This window comes from Salvia hispanica, chromosome 2 (assembly GCF_029641045.1).
Source record: "Salvia hispanica isolate PSC_SH4W2 chromosome 2, Shi_PSC_v1, whole genome shotgun sequence".
Lineage (NCBI taxonomy): Eukaryota > Viridiplantae > Streptophyta > Magnoliopsida > Lamiales > Lamiaceae > Salvia > Salvia hispanica.
Window position 1 is genome coordinate 4,402,516 of NC_142693.1, and position 21,328 is coordinate 4,423,843.

A 21,328-nucleotide genomic window follows, 5' to 3' on the forward strand; every position below is an offset into this window, starting at 1 on the left:
GTGTTGTATATTGCTGACTTGAGATTTTTTTTATTGCCACATGGCAGCTTATTAATCGTCCATGTGTACAAATGATTGGCTAAGAATGACGTTATGATGTTATTTTAAGAAGTGTTGTCATTTTAACGCACCCCTATATAAGTAACTTAAAGTATAAAAGTAAAGACCAAAGAGATCTTACTAGTCATCAATTTCCATTAATCTTGTCTTTATAATCATCAGGCTAGCTTTACACGTTTGTTGGTGATGATGTGATACAAAACAGTCTAGAGCTCCTTCAGCCTTTGCATGTTTGTTGGACTCCAACCACTTTGCTAAAGACTCGAAAGCATCCTCCATCCTCTTCTTATCCACTTCTGTGAGATTTGCATCAATTCCAACTCTGTATCTCAAGTTGTAGGCATAGTTCTGGCCTCAGCCTTCTTCTTGTGCTCCTCATCCTCCAACTTGTACTTCTTCGCATCCCCAATCATCCTCTCGATTTCTTCCTTAGTAAGCCTGTCTTTGTCGTTAGTGATGGTGATCTTGTTCTTCAACCCAGTTTCCATGTGCTCCGCTGACACATTCAAGATACCATTCTCATCTATGTCGAAGCACATACACACACTGCATAATTTCTTTGAATTCAACATTATATCAAAGTACTTATGACTATGTATTAGGGTTATTACTCCCTCTTGTACTCTCATATTTGAAGCGAAAGAAAATAGTAGAAAGAATAAAGTAGAAAGTGGATAAAGCAGGAAGAATAAAATAATAAAAAAGAAAGAGTTACTATATATGAAAATGACTTAACCTATGAAGGAACTTCCTGAAATGGAAAAAATGACTCAACTATGAGGGAACGAAGGGAGTAATATTTTAGATTCTTTTATCTCCCCTTAAATTGGTATTATTTTGATTAAACATGCAGGATAAAGGAAAGAAGAAACAACCAAAAGAGACAAAATAAAGTAAAGTAACAAAAATCAAAATAGTAACTTAAAGGCAATTCCCGGGAATATCATGAGAAAAAATCTAGATAGATAAAAGTAAAGACCAATCATCAATCCATTTCCATCTTAAGTCATATTGGTGATGATGGGAGTGAAAACAGTCTGGAGCTCCTTCATCTTGTTGTTAAAATCAGCAACCTCTGCATGTTTGTTGAACACTAACCAATGTGTGAAACACTGGAAAGTATACTCCATCTTCATCTTGTCTGATACTGTGATCTCGTTCGAACTTCTAATGGCATCCCTTGTGTTGTAGGCATAGTTCTCCAAAGCGTACCTCGCATCAGCCTTCTCCCTAAACCTCTCATCCTCCAACTTGTACTTCTTCGCATCCTCAATCATCCTCTCGATTTCTTCCTTAGACAGTCTGCTCTTGTCGTTGGTGATGGTGATGCTGTTCTTCGCTCCAGTCTCTGTGTGCTCTGCTGACACCCTTATGATACCATTTGCATCAATGTCGAAGCACACTATCACTTTAACAACACCTCTTGGCGCTGCTGGAATGCCATAGAGTACGAATTCACCTAGCAGATTATTGTCTGTCCCCTTGCTTCTTTCACCCTCATACACCAGAATACTCATACGGGTCTGATTGTCTTCCGCCGTGCGTATGTTATTATCATACTTGATTGTTGGGATAGTTGTATTCCTCGGAATAATTACGCGCATCTGATCTTCATTAACTCCAATGCCAAGGGACAATGGAGTAACATCGACAAGAACAAGCTTTTGCACCACGTCGTTGCCTTGACTTCTCAACTTGGCAGCCAACACTGCAGCACCATGAGCCACAGCTTCGTCGGGATTAATGGTCTTGCATACTTGTTTCCCACTGAAAGCGTCCTGCAACATACGCTGAACCTTGGGAATCCTACTCGACCCGCCAACAAGCACCACCTCATCCACGCTGCTCTTATTCATCATTGCATCACTCAGGCAATTCTCAACTAATCCCATACACTTCGTGAATAAATCCATGTTAATTTCTTCGAATTTAGCACGAGTGATAGACGAAAACAAATCAATCCCCTCAAACAACGATTCAATCTCAATTGGGGTTTCGAAAGCAGAGGAAAGGACCCTTTTGGCTCTTTCACAAGCACTCTTCAATCTTCTTATCGCTCTTTGATTCCCACTTATATCCTTACCCTGTTTTCTTTTGAACTCTTCCATGAAGTGATCCACCATCCTGTTGTCAAAATCCTGTCCTCCAAGATGAGTATCGCCATAGATAGCCTTCACTTCAATGCCATTTGCTTGAATCGTGGCCACAGACACGTCGAACGTGCCACCACCAAGGTCAAAAATCAGCACATTCTTTGCCACAGAGCTAGTAACAACATTATCAAGACCGTAAGCAATGGCTGCAGCAGTAGGCTCATTGATGATCCTTATAACGTTCAAGCCCGCAATGGTTCCTGCCTCCTTTGTGGCCTGACGTTGGGAGTCATTGAAATAAGCCGGCACAGTAACGACAGCATCTGTGACACATGATCCAAGATATGCCTCAGCAATATCCTTCATCTTGGTAAGAACCATTGAGGAGATTTCCTCAGCTGTAAACTGTTTCTCCACCCCTTTGAATGTTACCGCAAACATAGGCTTGTCGTCAGCGTCAGGAATGACATTGAATGGCCAAAACTTAATGTCCATCTGCACTGTTGGGTCACTGAACTTGCAACCGATCAACCTCTTTGCATCTGTGCAAAAAATAACTCGCTTAGTTAGAGGCTGGAGTAGATGAAACTGACACATAAAATCATAAGATTAACATTCTTATTGAATTGGCATCAACTTCAACCACACCTCTCTTTATCAACTGTCGTTAATTTTATCTTTGATAAGAAATACTATCTTCGTTGTTGGACTGTTACATACGTACCACTAGTGAATATAAATAAAACAAAACATGATAAGAATACATATTTTAAGTCATTCTAATTCAGATAACTCGAAACATAGAGGTGTTAAAAAAATCAAAATAAAACAAAACATGATAAGAATACATATTTTATGTCATTCAAATTCATATAACTCGAAGATAGAAATGTCATAGGACCTATATGCATAAAAAGCCAATTCTTGAAGGAAATAGATGAGAACAAACCGAAAACAGTGTTGATAGGATTATTTGTGACTTGGTTCTTAGCGGCATCGCCGATAAGACGATGGGAGTCGGTGAAAGCGACAGCAGACGGTGTGGTGCGGTTGCCCTGATCGTTAGGTATGATCTCAATGCGGCCGTGCTTCCATGCTGCAACACACGAATACGTCGTCCCCAAATCGATCCCTACCGCCAGCCCAGCGCCAGTTCCAGTTCCAGCCATTAATAATGCTAACAACAAACTGCAACTAGAATTAGAAGAAAACAAAACAGATCAAAACAAACGTTTCAAATAGCTGTCAAAAACGTTAATATTTCAACAAGGAACTAAAATGCACGATACCAAGAGAGTTTTGAAAGAGAAAAAGTGAAACATTGAGCAATAAGCCCTCGGTCTCTTTAATAGCATGTCTCCATCTTCACGATACGGATATCTTTTCATATTCATCTAAATTTAATCATATAGATTAGCATACTATAAGTCGTTAGAATTTGATATGGATATGTTTGATTAGATTTTGTTCAGATTTGATTTATTTAAAAATGATTATGTAGTGTACTATTTGATAAAAAGTAAAATAAGAAAAAAAGATAAAAAAAAATATCATTCTCTTGTTTTCTTATAATATGAATGTGATACGAGAAAATCATGCAGTGGATTAGGTTGAATATTTCTAGTGCTCATTTATTTCATTGTTTGGGTTTTATAAACGTAAATGAAAATGATATGGGGTACTCCAGTATCTTTAAATTTTCACAAAAAAAATCTACGCAAATAAATTATGGTCAAAATCTAAATTTTCGCTTTTGAATAATTTAAATTTTAATATTCCTTCCATCCTCAAACATAGTGTTTTATTGCATTTCAATTCATCCCATAAAACTAATCCACTTCCCGTTTTCGCAAGTTTTTCTCTCTTAAGAGGCTAGTCACTTTCTTTGTTAATAAAACTCTAATCATTTATTTTATATAAAAATGAGTATTAAATGTGTGAGGGATATATATTGGATAGTAACGAATTTTTAAATGATTATGAAGTGTATTTGAGAAATATACTTGCTTGTTCGACATGGATTTTAATGAAAATTTGTCAAAGGAAGAGAGAGATAGAGAGATATTGTGTTAGTTGGAAATGAGGAATATTCTTGTGGGAGGAGGGAGTATTAAATTAAATAAAAAATTAACATTCCTTCTTTGCTGATAATATGAATGTTAAATACTGATAAAAAATTAAAGCATACAGTGGCTTAGCGATTTTAGGTTGAATAATTTTAGTGCTCGTTTATTTCATTATTTAGGTTTTATAAACGTAATTAAAATGATACTATCTTTAGTTTCTTTAAAAATCTACATAAGAAACAAAGTATGGTCAAAATTTAAATTTTCTGTTTTTAATAATTTTACTTTTTAATGGAGTACTTCTTTGTCCTTAAGCAATAGTCTTTTTTTTCATATAATGCACCCATTACTTATTGCAGTATAAAGAGTTCCGATATCTCCATATTGCTATTTGGCACGAGCATAAAGAAAAATTAGAGCACAAATTAGTATTTGAGTAGTTTCCACATTTTAGTAATTTGATATATAGCCATAATAAAGCAACAGTCTTTTTCTGCAACAAGTTTGCAGTGTTTCATGTCGTTATTGAGTTGGTGTCGTTATCGTATTGTTATTGTGCCTTGCAGAACTAATCGTAGAGCTAACGGATTCGTGATAAATGCTGGTTTTATTCGGATTAATTAAATGTAGGAAGTCAGATTCATCTTCAGGTTGATGGTTTCCTTATCATGTTGTATCTAATTAGTTTGGCCTCAACAGTTGGTCAATTATCAAGTCCAATCTGATAAAAAAACCAAAATGTACAATGACGTCCCTAAATTAAATTAGGTTAAAGTGTTTTCAAATTGTGAAATTTCAATTTTTGGTAAACCTCTTCATCACTTTGAATTTAGCAACACCTCTGGGCGCTGCTGGAATGTCTTGGAGACTGAATATTCCTAGCAGATTGTTGTTTGTTGCCTTGCTTCTTTCGCCCTCATACACCGCAAACCTCACAATGGTTCGATTGTCACGTGACGTCCGGAGAATTATCTCCTTACTTGTTGGGACAAGTGTATTTCTCGGAATACAGACGGCCATCTCATCTATACCGATTTCAATTCCAAGCGACAGAGGAGTAACAGCTGAAAGAACCACATTCTGCACCTTATCATTGCCTTCACCACTCAACTTGGTAGCCAACACAGCAGCACCATATGCCACAGCTTTGTCTGGATTAATAGTCTTGCACACCTCCTTTCAACCGAACAACTCCTGCAACATCTGCTGGACCTTGGGTATCCTACTCGACCTGCCCACAAGTACCACCTCATCCACGCTGCTCTTCTCCACCTTTGCATCGCTCACGCTTTTCTCTACCAGTTCCATACACTTGTTGAACAAATCCATGTTGAGCTCATTAAATTTAGCACGAGTGATAGTCGAAAACAGATCAATCCCCTCAAATAAATATTCAATATCAATAGGGGTCTCGACAGCTGAGGATAAGATCCTCTTGGCTCTTTCGCAAGCACTCTTCAATCTCCTAATAGCTCTTGCATTCCCACTCATATCCTTTCCCTTCTTGCTTTTGAACTCTTTCATGAAATAATCCACCATCCTGTTATCCATATCCCGTCCTCCAAGATGAGTATTACCGGTGATAGCCTTCACTTCAATGACACCTGACTTAATTGTGGCCACAGACACATCAAACGTTCCCCCACCAAGTTCAAAAATCAGCACATTCTTTGCCACATAGCTAGTAACACCATTATCAAGACTGTATGCAATGGCTGCAACAGTAGGCTTATTGATGGTCCTTATAACATTGAGGCCGGCAATGGCTCCGGCAGCCTTGGTGGCCTGACACTGAGAGTCGCTGAAATAAGCAGGCACAGTCACCACAGCATCCTTGACGGTTGATCCAAGATATGCCTCGGTGATTTCCTTCATCTTGGTAGTACCATTGAGGAGATCTCCTCAGCATAAAAACGTTTCTCCTCCCCTTTGTAGGTTACCACAATCATAGGCTTGTCGTCAACGTCAGGAATGACCTACCTTGAATGGCCAAAATTTCATGTCATCCTTAATAGTTAGGTCACTGAATTTGCGACCGATCAACCTCTTTGCATCTGTAGATACGTATTGAATGAACAACAAAGTTAAAACCTAGAAAATAAAATTGTGGCTGGATTAGATTAATCAGTAGCATATATTCCAAGTTTCCAACCATGCACACCACATTTATATATTGCCAGAAAAACTACCAAAGTTTGGTCATATACTCGTCAATGGCTTGTTATACGATCGTTATGACATTTTTTTTTCAATAGTCTCAGTATCTCATATTTGAAGGAAATTTTGCATAATGTGACAAACAGATAATATTATGCGGACAAAACGTTCAACTACTTAGTTTAAATACCCTTAGTCAATCACGTAATTAATATATGCACATGTACGCGCTAGATTGATAAATTCAGACACGTATCATGTTGTCATGACACTACAAAAAATGTCAGGTTACCGATGGAATTAGCGACGGAAAATTTTCGTTGCGAATTACCGACGGAATTACCGACTGAATATTTTGCGCTAGCAATTACCGACGGAATTTTTCGTCCCTAATTTTTTTCCTTTTTTAATTAATATTTTTCCATCAATAATTCTGTCGGTAAAATAAAAATTACTGACGAGTTCTTTACCGATGGACAATAATTGTCCGTCGGTAAAGAACTCGTCAGTAAATTTTTTTTACCGACGGAAAATACATTAATTAAAAAAGGAAAAAAATTAGGGACGAAATATAACGTCAGTAATTCCTAGCGCAAAATTTTCCGTCGGTAACTCCGTCGATAAACTGACTTTTTTTTTAGTGTGAGACAATTAAAAAATGTCAAAAGTTATGACAGGATATTGATCAGAATTTAACTATACTTGAATTTTTTTAGCAATTTGCTATTTGAAGCTTAGCCACTATCTATGACTGCTTTTAAAAGGGCACAGGATCCTTTCCTCCACTTTGAAACCTCCAATTGACATGAGGGGGTTCTTTTGAAAACTACGCCTATGACATGAGGAACGCCTCCAGATGTGCAGCCGGAATTGAAGCAGCCGACAAAAAGGAGATAGAGAAGGCCTTCAAGTCTGTTAAGAAATGGTTAGAGTCAAACAAACTTGCAAATGTTGATGCTTTCAAAGAGTAGTTGGAGGAGCTTAAGAGGATTTACGAACACATTGAAGCCAAGATGCTCCACAGTACCTTATGCAGTGTCTTTTTTATTCTGTTTTATGTTGTAGAAACCGTTAATAGAATTCAGATTTTTAAAAGATACTTCATAGATTTTAGATTCTTTTATCTCTTAGATTTCTCGAAAAAACTAGTAAAATATAATTTTGATTAAACTTAACATAGTAACTTAAAGTTGGCATTTCGCAAGAATCATCACGCTAATGGTATTTTATCGTAGCTCTAAACAAAAATCAAGATGGATAAAAGCAGTCATCATTTTCCATTCATCTCGTCTTTATAATCTTCAGTCTTTGCACGTTTGTTGGAGATGAAAGGATTGAAAACAGTCTGGAGTTCCTTCATCTTGTCTTTAAAATCATCAATCTCTGCATGTTTGTTGAAGATCAGCCACTGTACAAAAGACTCGAATGCATCCTCCACAGTCTTCTTGTCTGCTGCTGTGAGATTAGCTGCACTTCTAACAGCGTTCCTTGTGTCATATGCGTAGTCCTCCAAAGCATACCTGGCCTCAGCCGCCTTCTTAAATTTCTCATCCTCCAACTTGTACTTCTTCGCATCCTCAATCATCTTCTCGATTTCTTCCTTGGACAGTCTGCCCTTGTCGTTGGTGATGGTGATGCTTTTCTTCGCTCTAGTCTTTGTGTTCACTGCTGACACATTCATGATACCATTTGCATCAATGTCGATGCACACTTTGACATTAGCAACACCTCTGGGCGCTGCTGGAATGCCTTGGAGTGTGAATTCACCAAGCAGATTGTTGTCTGTTGCCTTGCTTCTTTCACCCTCATACACCAGAAACGCCACGCTGGTCTGATTGTCCTCCACAGTTGTCAAACTATTTCTAGCCTTCTTGATTGGGAAAGGTGTATTCCTCGGAATGATTACACTCATCACATCTCCATCAAGTTGAATACCGAGCGACAAAGGAGTAACATCCGAAAGAACCACATTCTGCACCTTCTCATCGCCTTCACCACTCAACTTGGCAGCCAACACTGCAGCACCATATGCTACAGCTTCGTCCGGATTAATGGTCTTCCGCACCTCTTTCCCACTAAACAACTCCTGCAACATCTCCTGCACCTTTGGAATCCTACTCGACCCGCCCACCAGCACCACCTCATCCACACTCCTCCGCTTCATCTTTGCATCACTCAAGCATTTATCAACCAGTTTCATACACTTGTTGAACAAATCCATGTTGAGTTCATTAAATCTAGCACGAGTGATAGTCGAAAACAGATCAATCCCCTCAAACAACGATTCAATCTCGATTGGGGTTTCAAAAGCTGAGGAAAGGATCCTTTTAGCTCTTTCGCAAGCACTCTTCAATCTCCTAATAGCTCTTAAATTCCCACTGATATCCTTACCCTTCTTGCTTCTGAACTCTTTCATCAAGTAATCCACCATCTTGTTATCCATGTCTTGTCCTCCAAGATGAGTATCTCCGGAGGTAGCCTTCACTTCAATGACATTTTCTTTAATTGTGGCCACAGACACATCAAACGTTCCTCCACCAAGGTCGAAAAGCAGCACATTCTTCGCCACAGAGCTAGTAACACCATTGTCAAGACCGTAGGCAATGGCTGCAGCAGTAGGCTCACTGATTATCCTTATAACGTTGAGGCCAGCAATGGCTCCAGCAGCCTTGGTGGCCTGACGCTGAGAGTCGTTGAAATAAGCAGGCACGGTCACGACAGCATCCTTGACGGCTGATCCAAGATATGCCTCGGAGATTTCCTTCATCTTGGTAAGTACCATTGAAGAGATCTCTTCAGCATAAAAACGTTTCTCCTCCCCTCTGTAGGTTACCACAACCGTAGGCTTGTCCGCAGCATCAGGAATGACCTTGAATGGCCAAAATTTCATGTCATCCTTAATAGCTAGGTCACTGAATTTGCGACCAATCAACCTCTTTACATCTGCATATACAAATTTAGTTAACAACAAAGTTAAAACCAAGAAAATAAAATTGTTGCTGGATTGGATTAGTAGCATCGATTCCCACCACACCACATATCGTCAACCGCTCATATATTGCCAGAAAACCAGCAAAATTTGGTCAAATACCCAGTCAATGGCTGAAAAACCACATTTTTCTTAATTGTCCCACAATCTCAAATTTGAAAAAAAAAAGTCTGAATAAATTATTCTGTACATAACATTCAACTACTTAAACGACGCAATTAATACACTTAATTAATCAATCACATTTTATATATTTACACATGTTCGCGCGCAATACATCATGCCCAAAATTTTCGTCACAAAATAATTAAAGAAATGTACAATATACAAGGGATTTACCATAAATTAGCCAAACTTGATTTTATTGGCAATTTGCCCCACATAAGACTATCCTTAATCTTAAGGCTATGGGAAACACCCCATAAATGTAGAACACAGGACCAAATAAAATAAATCATTATAGGATTACTTTGTTTTTAGTTGATTATATTAAAATCAGATTTTAAAATGAACTAAACAATCTAAAACCTATAGTGCACTAACAACAAAGTAACAACGACACTCGGTGTTGTCTTATAATGAACTATTTTTCTTTAGTTTTCCATTCTGTGTTTAAAATTAGTTTTGTGTTTATCACATACCATATCCCATAAAAAGACAATATTTGAAGTTTGGCCACTATGTATGAATATATTAGAAGTTTGTTATGAATCTTTTAAATATATGCATGTAGTCACAAACAAGGGTAAAAGAAGACTGAAAATCATGGAAAATAGTAGAGAAAAAGTAACCGAAAACAGTGTTGATGGGGTTATTGGCGACTTGATTCTTGGCAGCGTCACCGATGAGACGATGGGAGTCAGTGAAAGCAACGTGAGACGGCGTGGTGCGGTTGCCCTGATCATTCGGTATAATCTCAATGCGATCGTGCTTCCACGCTGCAACACACGAATATGTCGTCCCCAAATCGATCCCTATCGCCCGGCCTTCGCCCTTTCCCGCCATCACAAAACAGTCGAGGGAAAACGTGAAATTTATTGGCAATAAACTGCAGAAAAGTAACAAGTTTGTTCTGAATTCTGAAACCCTATTCTTATTTTTAGAAAGACATTACTTGGACTCCGCCACTAACTAGAGCAAGGATTTTCAATTAAAATAATTCTACAGTACAATTTTATAATTTACATTAAGATCTACTTTCCTACTTTAATTAGTTGTCGGTTTATATTTAGTTATGTGTCTTTGTATATTAACATTTGTTAATCTTTTAACGGAAAGAGATATACTTTCCAACAAGTGAGGATATTTTTAGCTTTTACATTTTTTCTTTCTTAACATGTTTTCTAAATTAACATTTCTTTAATTACGTACTTTTATGAAATTTGACATTTAATGTAATAATACGTACATTTTTTCTAGACTTCTTGTTAATATTAAAAATAATTGAATCATTTCAATTTTAGGTAAAGAAATATAATACTCTTTCACGATATTTTATTCTCTCTTCATCTTTCTTATTTTATTCTCTCTCCACACAACATATTAAACATTTATTTTTAAAAAAAAATCTTCATGCCGAAAAGAAGTGACTCGATTAATAAGAAACTGACAGAATACAATTTTACTTGTATTTATAATTGAGTCCTTTACTTATATATGAATTATTTATATTTTATTAATTTATTTTGCATTAGTATTAGAATATCAAAATTTCTATGCATTTATATTAAAATTTACTTCCAATTTATAAATTGGTTATTATAATTTTCTTATTTCCAACTAATACACACAACCATTTTTTTCTCACTTCAATTATATTCAATTATCTTTCTCTTTTCGTTTAATACTTACACCTACTATTTTTCTCTCTTCAATTAATTATATTAACCAACAACTCCTATAATTTTGTGACAGCTAAGAAATGTGTCATCTTAGTCGGGACGAAGGGAGTAGTAGTTTTGAAGATTATAGGAACGTCTGTGCTGGATTATTAAATTTGAAGTTTCACTTTTTTAAGTTTTTAGTTCCGTTACAGACTATTTAAATAGTAGGAGTAACTAAAATGATTTAAACTAATTGATGGAAAATAATGATAACGATAATAAACTTAAAGTAAATACTACTAGTTCCCTATATACATAGATAGAGAAGGCCTTCAAGTCTGCTATGAAATGGTTAGAGTAAAACAAACTTGCAAATGTTAATGCTTTTAAATATAAGTTGGAGAATCATAAGAAGATTTACGAACGCATTGAAGCCAAGACAGAGTCTTTTTTATTGTGTTTTATGTTGTAAAAATCGTTAAAATAGAATTCAGATTTTCTTTATCAGCCGTAAAGATTCTTCATAGATTTTAGATTCTTTTATCTCTTAGATTTCTCTAAAAAACTAGTAAAAGATAATTTTGATTATACTAATAAGATTGACTCCTTAAAAAGAGCAAAAAAATGAGAAACTAACAAAAAATGAGACGAATATAAACTGAACATAGTAACTTAAAGTTAGCATTTCGCAAGAATCATCACGCTAATGGTATTTTATCGTAGCTCTAAACAAAAATCAAGATAGATAAAAGTAAAGACCCACGAGATCTTGCCAGTCATCATTTTGCATTCATCTCGTCTTTACAATCTTCAGTCTTTGCACGTTTGTTGGCGATGAAGGGATTGAAAACAGTCTCGAGTTCCTTCATCTTGTTTTTAAACTCATCAGCCTCTGCATGTTTGTTGGACTCCAACCACTGTGTGAAAGACTCGAAAGCATTCTCCATCTTCATCTTGTCTGCTGCTGTGACGTTTGCTGCACTTCTAACAGCGTTCCTTGTGTTGTAGGCGTAGTTCTCCAAAGCACACCTCGCATTAGCCTTCTCCCTAAACCTCTCATCCTCCAACTTATACTTCTCCGCATCCTCAATCGTCCTCTCGATTTCTTCCTTAGACAGCCTGCCCTTGTCGTTGGTGATGGAGATTTTGTTCTTCACTCCACTCTCTGTGTGCTCTGCTGACACATTCAATATACCATTCTCATCTATGTCAAAGCACACTTTGAATTTAGCAACACCTCTGGGCGCTGCTGGAATGCCTTGGAGACTGAATACTCCTAGCAGATTGTTGTCTGTTGCCTTGCTTCTTTCACCCTCGTACACCGGAAACAGCGCACTGGTTTGGTAGTCCACCACTGTTTTATAATCATCCCTCTGCCTCCCAGTTGGGATAGGTGTGTTCCTCGGAATAATAACACTCATTAAATCTCCATCGCATTGAATACCAAGAGACAAAGGAGTAACATCCAAAAGGACCACATTTTTCACCTTATCACTGCCTTCACCACTCAACTTGGCAGCCAGCACTGCAGCACCATATGCCACAGCTTCATCTGGATTAATAGTCTTGCACACCTCCTTCCCACCGAACAACTCCTGCAACATCTCCTGCACCTTTGGAATCCTACTCGACCCTCCCACCAGCACTACCTCATCAATGCTGCTCTTCTCCACCTTTGCATCACTCACGCATTTCTCAACCAGTTCCATACACTTGTTGAACAAATCCATGTTAAGGTCTTCGAATTTGGCACGAGTGATAGTCAAAAACAGATCAATCCCCTCAAACAACGATTCAATCTCAATAGGGGTCTCGAAAGCTGAGGATAAGATCCTCTTGGCTCTTTCACAAGCACTCTTCAATCTCCTAATAGCTCTTGCATTCCCAATCATATCCTTTCCCTTCTTGCCTTTGAACTCTTTCATGATGTAATCCACCATCCTGTTATCCATGTCCTGTCCTCCAAGATGAGTATCGCCGGTGATAGCCTTCACTTCAATGACACCTGCCTCAATCGTGGCCACAGACACATCAAAAGTTCCCCCACCAAGGTCGAAAATCAACACATTCTTTGCCACAGAGCTAGTAACACCAGTATCAAGACCGTATGCAATGGCTGCAGCAGTAGGCTCATTGATGATCCTTATAACATTGAGGCCGGCAATGGCTCCAGCAGCCTTGGTGGCCTGACGCTGAGAGTCGTTGAAATAAGCAGGCACAGTCACCACAGCATCCTTGACGGCTGATCCAAGATATGCCTCGGCGATTTCCTTCATCTTGGTAAGTACCATTGAGGAGATCTCCTCAGCATAAAAACGTTTCTCCTCCCCTTTGTAGGTTACCACAACCATAGGCTTGTCGGCAGCGTCAGGAATGACCTTGAATGGCCAAAATTTCATGTCATCCTTAATAGTTAGTTCACTGAATTTGCGACCGATCAACCTCTTTGCATCTGCAGATACAAATCGAGTTAACAACAAATAAAACCAAGAAATTAAAATTGTGGCTGGAATGGATTAGTAGCATATGTTCCAACCATACCACATATCGTCAACCGCCTATATATTGCCAGAAAACCACCAATATTTGGTCAAATACTCAGTCAATGGCTAACAAAACCACACTTTTATTAATGGTCCCATAATCTCAAATTTGAAAAGAAGTCAGAAAAAATTATTCTATGGACATAACATTCAACTACACGTTGTTAATACACTTAATTAATCAATCACAATTTATATGTTTACACATGTTCGCGCGCAATACATCATGCCGAAATTTTTCGTCACGGAACAATTAAAAAAATGTACATTAAGACAGAGGATTTACCATAAATTAGCCAAACTTGATTTTATTGGAAAACTCCCCATAAATGTAAAACACATGACCAAATAAACTAGGTCATAATAGGAGAAAATCCCATAAATGTAGAACACATGACCAAATAAACTACTCCTTCCGTCTCGTTTAAAATGACATGTTTTCCTTTTTAGTTTGTCCCAACTAAGAGACACATTTCCTTGGTAACTTTCTCTCTCCAATTAATACACTCAACCACTTTTTCTCACTCCTATTAAAATATTCATCTTTCTTTATCTCTCTACTTTAATGCCTACACCTACCTTCTCTCTCTTCAATTAAACACTTTAACCAATAACTCCTAAAATCACGTGCCGGTTAAGCAATGTGTTATCTTAGCCAGGACGGAGGGAGTAGGTTATAGCCTTAAGACTATCCTTAATCTTAAGGCTATGGAAAACTCCCCATAAATGTAGAACACATGACCAAATAAACTAGGTCATAATAGGAGAATACCTTAGCTCATTATTGCTTTGTTTTGCTGATTATATTAAAATCGGATTTTAAGATGAAGTAGGTCATGTTAAAATTAAAATTTCCTATAGTGCAGTAACGACAAAGTAACAATGACCATAGGTATTTTCTTATAATGAACTACTCCCTCCGTTCCATAGTAATGGAGACGAAACTTTTCGGCACGAAGATTAAAAAAAATGTATTAGGTGAGTTAAGTAAAGGGAGAATAAAGTGGAAAATGAAAAAAAAAAAAGTAGAGAGATGAAGAGAGAGAAAAGTAAGAGAGAGTAAAGTAATGTGGAAAAATGTGTTGATTTTTACTAAAAAGGGAAATGACTCTATTACTATGGAACGTACTAAAATGGCAAAATGACTCTATTACTATGGAACGGAGGGAGTACTATTTTTTTTTTAGGTATGCGTTCAGCGTTTAAAATTAGTTTTATGTTTATCACATACCATATCCAGTAAGGCCACTATGTATGAATATATTAGAAGTTTGTTATGAATCTTTTAAATATATGCATGTTGCAGCAAACAAGGGTAAAAGAAAGACTGAAAATCATGGAAAATAGAGGAGAAAAAAGTAACCGAAAATAGTGTTGATGGGGTTATTGGCGACTTGATTCTTTGCGGCGTCACCGATGAGACGATGGGAGTCGGTGAAAGCAACGTGAGACGGCGTGGTGCGGTTGCCCTGGTCGTTTGGTATAATCTCGATGTGGTCGTGCTTCCACGCTGCCACACACGAGTAAGTCGTCCCCAAATCGATCCCTATCGCCCGGCCTTCGCCCTTTCCCGCCATCACAAAAACAAACGAGGGAATACTTTTATTGGCAACGAACTGCAGAAAAGTAACAAGTTTGTTCTGACTTCTGAAACCCTATTCTTATACAGAGAGGGAGAATTACTTGGACTCGGCCAATACAACAGAGGTACTCTTAAATCTTAATAATTAGAGCAAGGAATTTTCAATAAAATTATCAATATAAATAATTCTAGTAATTATTATTTTTATTATTGTTATAAGATACTGGTGCAATATAAAATACAGTATAATTTTATAATTTACATTAAGATTTACTTTCCTACGTTAGTATATTTGTCAATCTTTTAGCGGAGAGAGAAATACTTTCCTACAAGTGGGGATATTTTTAGTTTTTTACATTTTTGTTCTTTCTTAATATAAAGTACTAGTATTTTATAACATTTCTTTAATTACGTAATTATTTGAGATTTGTCAATTTGACATTTTACGTGATAATACGTATAATTTTCTACACTTTCTTAGAGTCACTTTTTTTCTTTTTGAAAATCTAAAATAATTGAGTCAATTCTATTTCTGATAAAAAAAAATACTTCATCCGTCCGCGAATAGAAGTCTCATTTGTTTCCGACACGGGTTTTAAGAAATGTTAAAAAAGTGGATGAAAGAAAGTTAGTGGAACATGGGTCTCACTTGTATATATTAGTTTTAAATGATATGTGAGTGAAATGAGTTAGGTGGAGGTGGGACCCTAGTACAATTTTTGGTAAAAGTGAACCGGGACTCTTATTTCGCGGACGGACATAAATGGAAAAACAGGACTCCTATTCGCGAACAGAGAGAGTAATACCCTTCCATAATATTTTATTCTCTCTTCATCTGTCTCATTTTATTCTCCTTCTATTTAACATATTAAACATTTAAATTTTTTAAAAATCTTCATGGAAAAAAAAAGTGACTCGTTTAATACTTCCTTCGTCCCACAAAAGATGTCACACTTGTGGGACGTCACGGGATTTTAGGAGATTTTATTTTGTGTGTTAAATAGATAGAAAAAATATTATTTTTATATTCATGGGAGAGAGAACTTTTTCCGAAAATGAAAATGTGAAACTTTTGTGGCCCGGAGGAAGTAAGAAATTAACAGATTACAAATTACTTGTATTTATAATTGAGTACTTTACTTATATTTTATTAATTTATTTTTTCGTTACTATTAGAATATAAAAATTCTGACGTATTTGTATTAATATAAATTCTTGGGTCGGCAGCTACCGTCGCTGTGCGCGGGTGATCCCGTCGGGCAGCTTCTAGGTTACCTCACGCATCACAAATTTTCCGGCGCCCGTGGCAGGGTCGGCGGCAACTCACAATATTCCTCTCTTTCTCTCGTAAACTCACAGATTAGGGCATAAGATAATTATTGCCATTAGTTGATTGGATGATCTCCATTATGAAAATAGTCCCACATATTTATAATGAGTAGTGATTTAGAGACATAATGTCTCTATGCCATAATACCCCTATGTCACTTTGCCATAATTATAGTTTATATTGTGACTAATTTACCCTAATATCATATTAAATGGATATCTACAATTAAGGAAAATTAAAATCAAACTAAATACATTATCTAAATGCATGTGCATTAATTCTAGATAAATTTGAATCATGCATTAAAGTTATAAATGGATTTTAAAATATTAATTCAGATTATAAATTTATCATTACAGTAGTATTAATTAACACATTATACAACTAAAGTATTATATTTAGCTATAAAATAATTCGATAGCTTAATATAGTATTACTACCATTCTTTCATAGCTTGTTCTTTTATTTAAATATTCTAAAATATACAACAATAAAATCAATTATTTTAATATATGAAAAAATTAAAAAATAAAACATTTTTCTTATTCAAATTTGAATTGTATAATAAAATAATATAGTTACTATGATTAAGCATTTTTTGCGTTATCGTATTTTTGTGTTATTTCTATAGCTTTTGTTACAAATAATATTTTTTTAATTTTAATTGACTAGTACTAGTAAGACTCTTCACTAGGGGTGCTTAAACGGTTCTCCGGTCCTCGGTTAACCGGAATCGGAACCAGAACCGACCGATTAATTGAGGAACCGGAAAATCCAGTTCCGGTACCGGTTCCAACTTTTTATAGAACACCGGTTCCGGTTCGGAATCGGAATCGACCGGTTCCTAACCGGGAACCGGATTATAATTCAATTTTTTTTTTTTTATAATTTCATATACTAAAAAATCTAATTTATTGAATTAATTTTGATTTAAAGTATTATAGTTTGAAACATTGAGTGATTTTTAGATTTAAATCTTTAATCTGTGATACTTTGAATCTACAATTATTTCCCTAATCCATTTTTTATGAACTAATACAATGAGTAGAACATCATAAGTTTGTTTTTAGTTTTCAAAATAACTTATACAAATACAATATCATTTCATATGATATATTTATTACAAATTTATGTAACAATTCATTTAACATACGATTTTAACATATTTGTGAATAATTTATTAAGTGTTCCGGTATAAACCAAATAGTCACAACAATATCAATTAGTATTGGAAATTCCAATGAATACTATGTTTAGGCAAAAAAGGGAAAATGAAATTCAATTTTAAAACTCATTTTTTTAAAAAAAATTGCTAAAGTTTAGAATTCTTATTTTTGTATTAGTAAAAAATTGCTAACATAAACTAGTCCGACCCGACCTACTACACTTGGCATCACTCTTTTCCATATATGAATATTATTGTATTGTTGGTTTGTATTTTGTGTATTTATTTTAATTTTTAGGTATTATTTGTTATAATTCTAGATGTTGGATTATTATTTTTTTAGTATTGAACTATTTAAAATTATAAATAAATTCGGATTAAAATTACACATCGGTTCCGGTTCGGAACCGGAATCGACCGGTTCTTAACCGGCCGGTTCCAAACCGGAACCGATTGGTTCCGATTCCGGTTCCGGTTCTTGAATTTATGAAAATTTAAAATCGGTTAACCGGTCAACCGGTCCGGTTAGAACCGGAACCGGCCGAATAAGCAGGCCTACTCTTCACTAACATTAAGAATCTAAAGAAATCAAAATTTTGGAACGAATAATCAAAATTTTGGAACGAATATTGAAATTTTTAATTTGTTGCTGATATAGTGAATAAATAAACAACTCTAATATTTTTTAAAGAAAAAGATAAAATATTAACTCTATATCTTTAATATATTAAATATTACATGAATTAAGTATAAATATATCATATATCAAATTCTAATTAGTTACAATATACAGTGAATTGAGTCAATAACACTAATATTTTATATAAAAATAAAAGAATATATAATTAATTATATATCTCTAAAATATTAAATAGATGACCTAGAACATGTGATTTTTTATTGAGCTTCAACTTAATGTTCCATAAGTTAATAATTAAAAGAAATAAACATTATAGAACGTAAAGAATTAAAATTGAAATTAAGAATCTCTTAAAATCAAAGCCTTAAACTTAATTAGTAAGAGTACTTTATATATCATACTATATCAAATTATAATTTGTTGCATATTAACAATATTTTTAGCTAAAACCTATAATATTCTATAAAGGAAAATATAAAATATTTATTATATATATTTCAAATATTAAATAGATGAGTTAAAGATAATGCAATTAATTTTTTATTCAAGGTACAACATAATGTTTCAAAAATTTTAAAATAAATAAATTATAATTTTGTAAAGTAAAGAATCTAAATTGAAATTATGAAATAATTAAAATCAAAATCGTCAACTCAATTAATACTAATTTTTTTAATACACCAAATATCACATTTTAATTTTCTACTTGTTATTGTGAATTTAACTGAGAACTCTAATATTGTAAGAAAAAGATAAAATATTATTCATATACCTTTAAAATGCTAAGTAGATGAACGAAGAAACATGTGATTATTTTTTTATCGAGGTTTGATGGTAATGTTTCAAAATTTTACAAATTACATAAATCAAAATTATGAAAAACAAAAAATTAAAATTATAATATTCTTAGAATCAAAACCGTATTGCTCAATTAACATCAATATATTATATATCAAATTTAATTTTCCGTATGTTATAGTGAATTGAACTAAGAATTCTAGTAAACTTTTTGCATCTATAAAAATTTTAATTTTTTATAAAGAAATTATTGTGAATAAAAAGTAGTAACAAAAAGAATAATTTCATCAATATTGAAAATTATTTCAATTTAATTGTAAATTAATTATCAATAAGTTTATCAATATTTTGATTTATTACAGCTTATTAAAATTTGACAAAAAAATTTAATACTTCATTGTGCTAATTATTTTTGAATAATTATTCGATCATCTCATCTAAAATCAATAAGGTCTAGTTTGATACGTCTTTTATTCACCTGTTAAACATACTATTAATTTAATAAAATTACAATATTTAAAATTATAAAATATGACTTTAAATAAATGTAACAAAAATTAATAAATATTATAAAAACCATGCATCACAAATGTGTAGGTCTCAAATAGTCAAAACAAAATTATACTTGCATTATTAGTTCCATATCCTTAAATAACTAAGTAAATTAATGTAAGGGTAATAAAGTATATACACAAAATATAAATTTCTCCAAAAATAAAATTCAATGCACAATTACTAATTTAACCTCATTATAGGATTATGGCTTGAAGATATTATGTCTCTAAAACATTTTCCATTTATAATATAGGTATAATATAGGAAGATAAAAAAAGATATCCTATCATCTCCTAAAATAAATGCATCAAATCTAATATAATCTTAACCAATATATATAAAGATACTAAGTAATAATAATGAGAAATAAAGAAGATATGTCTCGTATCACGTGTTAAGTTGAGATACTATATTTATAAATTTTACTCTCACCCTAAACCCTGAAATCTCTCCTCTCGAAGTACTGGAATGAAAATTTAGAAAATGATGTTTAAAGTTTAAGGACAAAGAATAGAGTTAGAAGAGAGATATTTGGGATATTATATATGAAATGAAAATATTCTGATAAGAACAATTGAATATTTTACTACTCCTATTAAACTGCTGCCCAATGAATCGCTCACTTTTATAATGAGTAGCTAGTGTTATGTCCCTCATTTACCCTCTTGCTACAACATTAAAAATCAACTCTTATAAATTACTTATATGTTCCCTCGGTCTGTAATCAATAGTCAATTTTTATATTTAGGGACGCCACAAAATTAGTCTATTTTTTCTTTTAGTTAATTTCTCTTTTTAATAAGATGACTCTTATCCTTTCTTGTACTACAAATTTTACATTAAAACGTGTCTCGTGTTTACTACCAAGACTACTGGTAGTAGACGAACGTGTTTGTATGTGTGTGTGCACGGCTGGTGGTCATTTAGTAGAGTAGGGTCTGGCCAAGTTTTGTCTTTTTTGATTGGATTTTTCAACCCAAGTTGTTAATTATGACCCAACCTCCATCCTCTCCTCAATTACAAAATTCAATTTCTTCATCTCATCTCTCTCTCTCCCTTGAAAGAAGGCGAAAGTTTTGGGGGATAAAGGTCTGAGAGGCCAGAAAGAGGGACAGGGACATATATATATCTATATATACTCACAAGACACACACTCAATGTGTGTGTAAATGATAAGAGGTGATGGATGAATCAAGTCAAAGAGGAGCTGTTGAGCTTACTTTTTGAGGAGAATGTTGTCAGGCTCGAGGAGTGATTGATCTTATATACACGTATACATATATAAGATCCGTCATTCATCGGACCAGGCTTCATTCCCCTCAATTTCAAGCTTTCTATGCGCGGATTGATTTAATCATTAAGCCGTGGATCTTCACTTTCTTGCTGCTTCTTTCATCGTTGCATTGATGTACGTTTTCGTTGCTCTTTCTTTCTCCTTTTCCTCAGATCTCATTTTTGGATCACAAACATATTTGTATATATGCATGTGAAGTAATTTGAGGTTGTGTTTATGTGTGTGGCAATATT

At 34.6% G+C, this 21,328-nt stretch overlaps 3 protein-coding genes and 1 pseudogene across 3 annotated transcripts; all 4 read right to left on the bottom strand.

The window, feature by feature from the left end:
- Positions 1-992: 992 nt before the first annotated feature.
- On the bottom strand, positions 993-3,322 carry LOC125222418 (heat shock cognate 70 kDa protein-like). The gene is made up of 2 exons (XM_089063515.1): positions 3,103-3,322; positions 993-2,695 (listed from the first exon to the last, which is right to left on the bottom strand). Exons 1-2 carry the CDS (start codon positions 3,320-3,322, stop codon positions 1,062-1,064), a joined length of 1,854 nt encoding a protein of 617 aa, XP_088919641.1. The 3' UTR covers positions 993-1,061.
- A 1,692-nt stretch (positions 3,323-5,014) lies between these two features.
- LOC148931454 (heat shock cognate 70 kDa protein-like) lies at positions 5,015-7,481 on the bottom strand (annotated as a pseudogene).
- Positions 7,482-7,646: 165 nt separating this feature from the next.
- LOC148931455 (heat shock cognate 70 kDa protein-like) lies at positions 7,647-10,370 on the bottom strand. Its single transcript, XM_089064791.1, has 2 exons — positions 10,157-10,370; positions 7,647-9,319 (listed from the first exon to the last, which is right to left on the bottom strand). Exons 1-2 carry the CDS (start codon positions 10,368-10,370, stop codon positions 7,647-7,649), a joined length of 1,887 nt encoding a protein of 628 aa, XP_088920917.1.
- A 1,596-nt stretch (positions 10,371-11,966) lies between these two features.
- On the bottom strand, positions 11,967-15,308 carry LOC148931456 (heat shock cognate 70 kDa protein-like). The gene is made up of 2 exons (XM_089063415.1): positions 15,095-15,308; positions 11,967-13,640 (listed from the first exon to the last, which is right to left on the bottom strand). Exons 1-2 carry the CDS (start codon positions 15,306-15,308, stop codon positions 11,968-11,970), a joined length of 1,887 nt encoding a protein of 628 aa, XP_088919541.1. The 3' UTR covers position 11,967.
- Between the last annotated feature and the right edge of the window lie 6,020 nt (positions 15,309-21,328).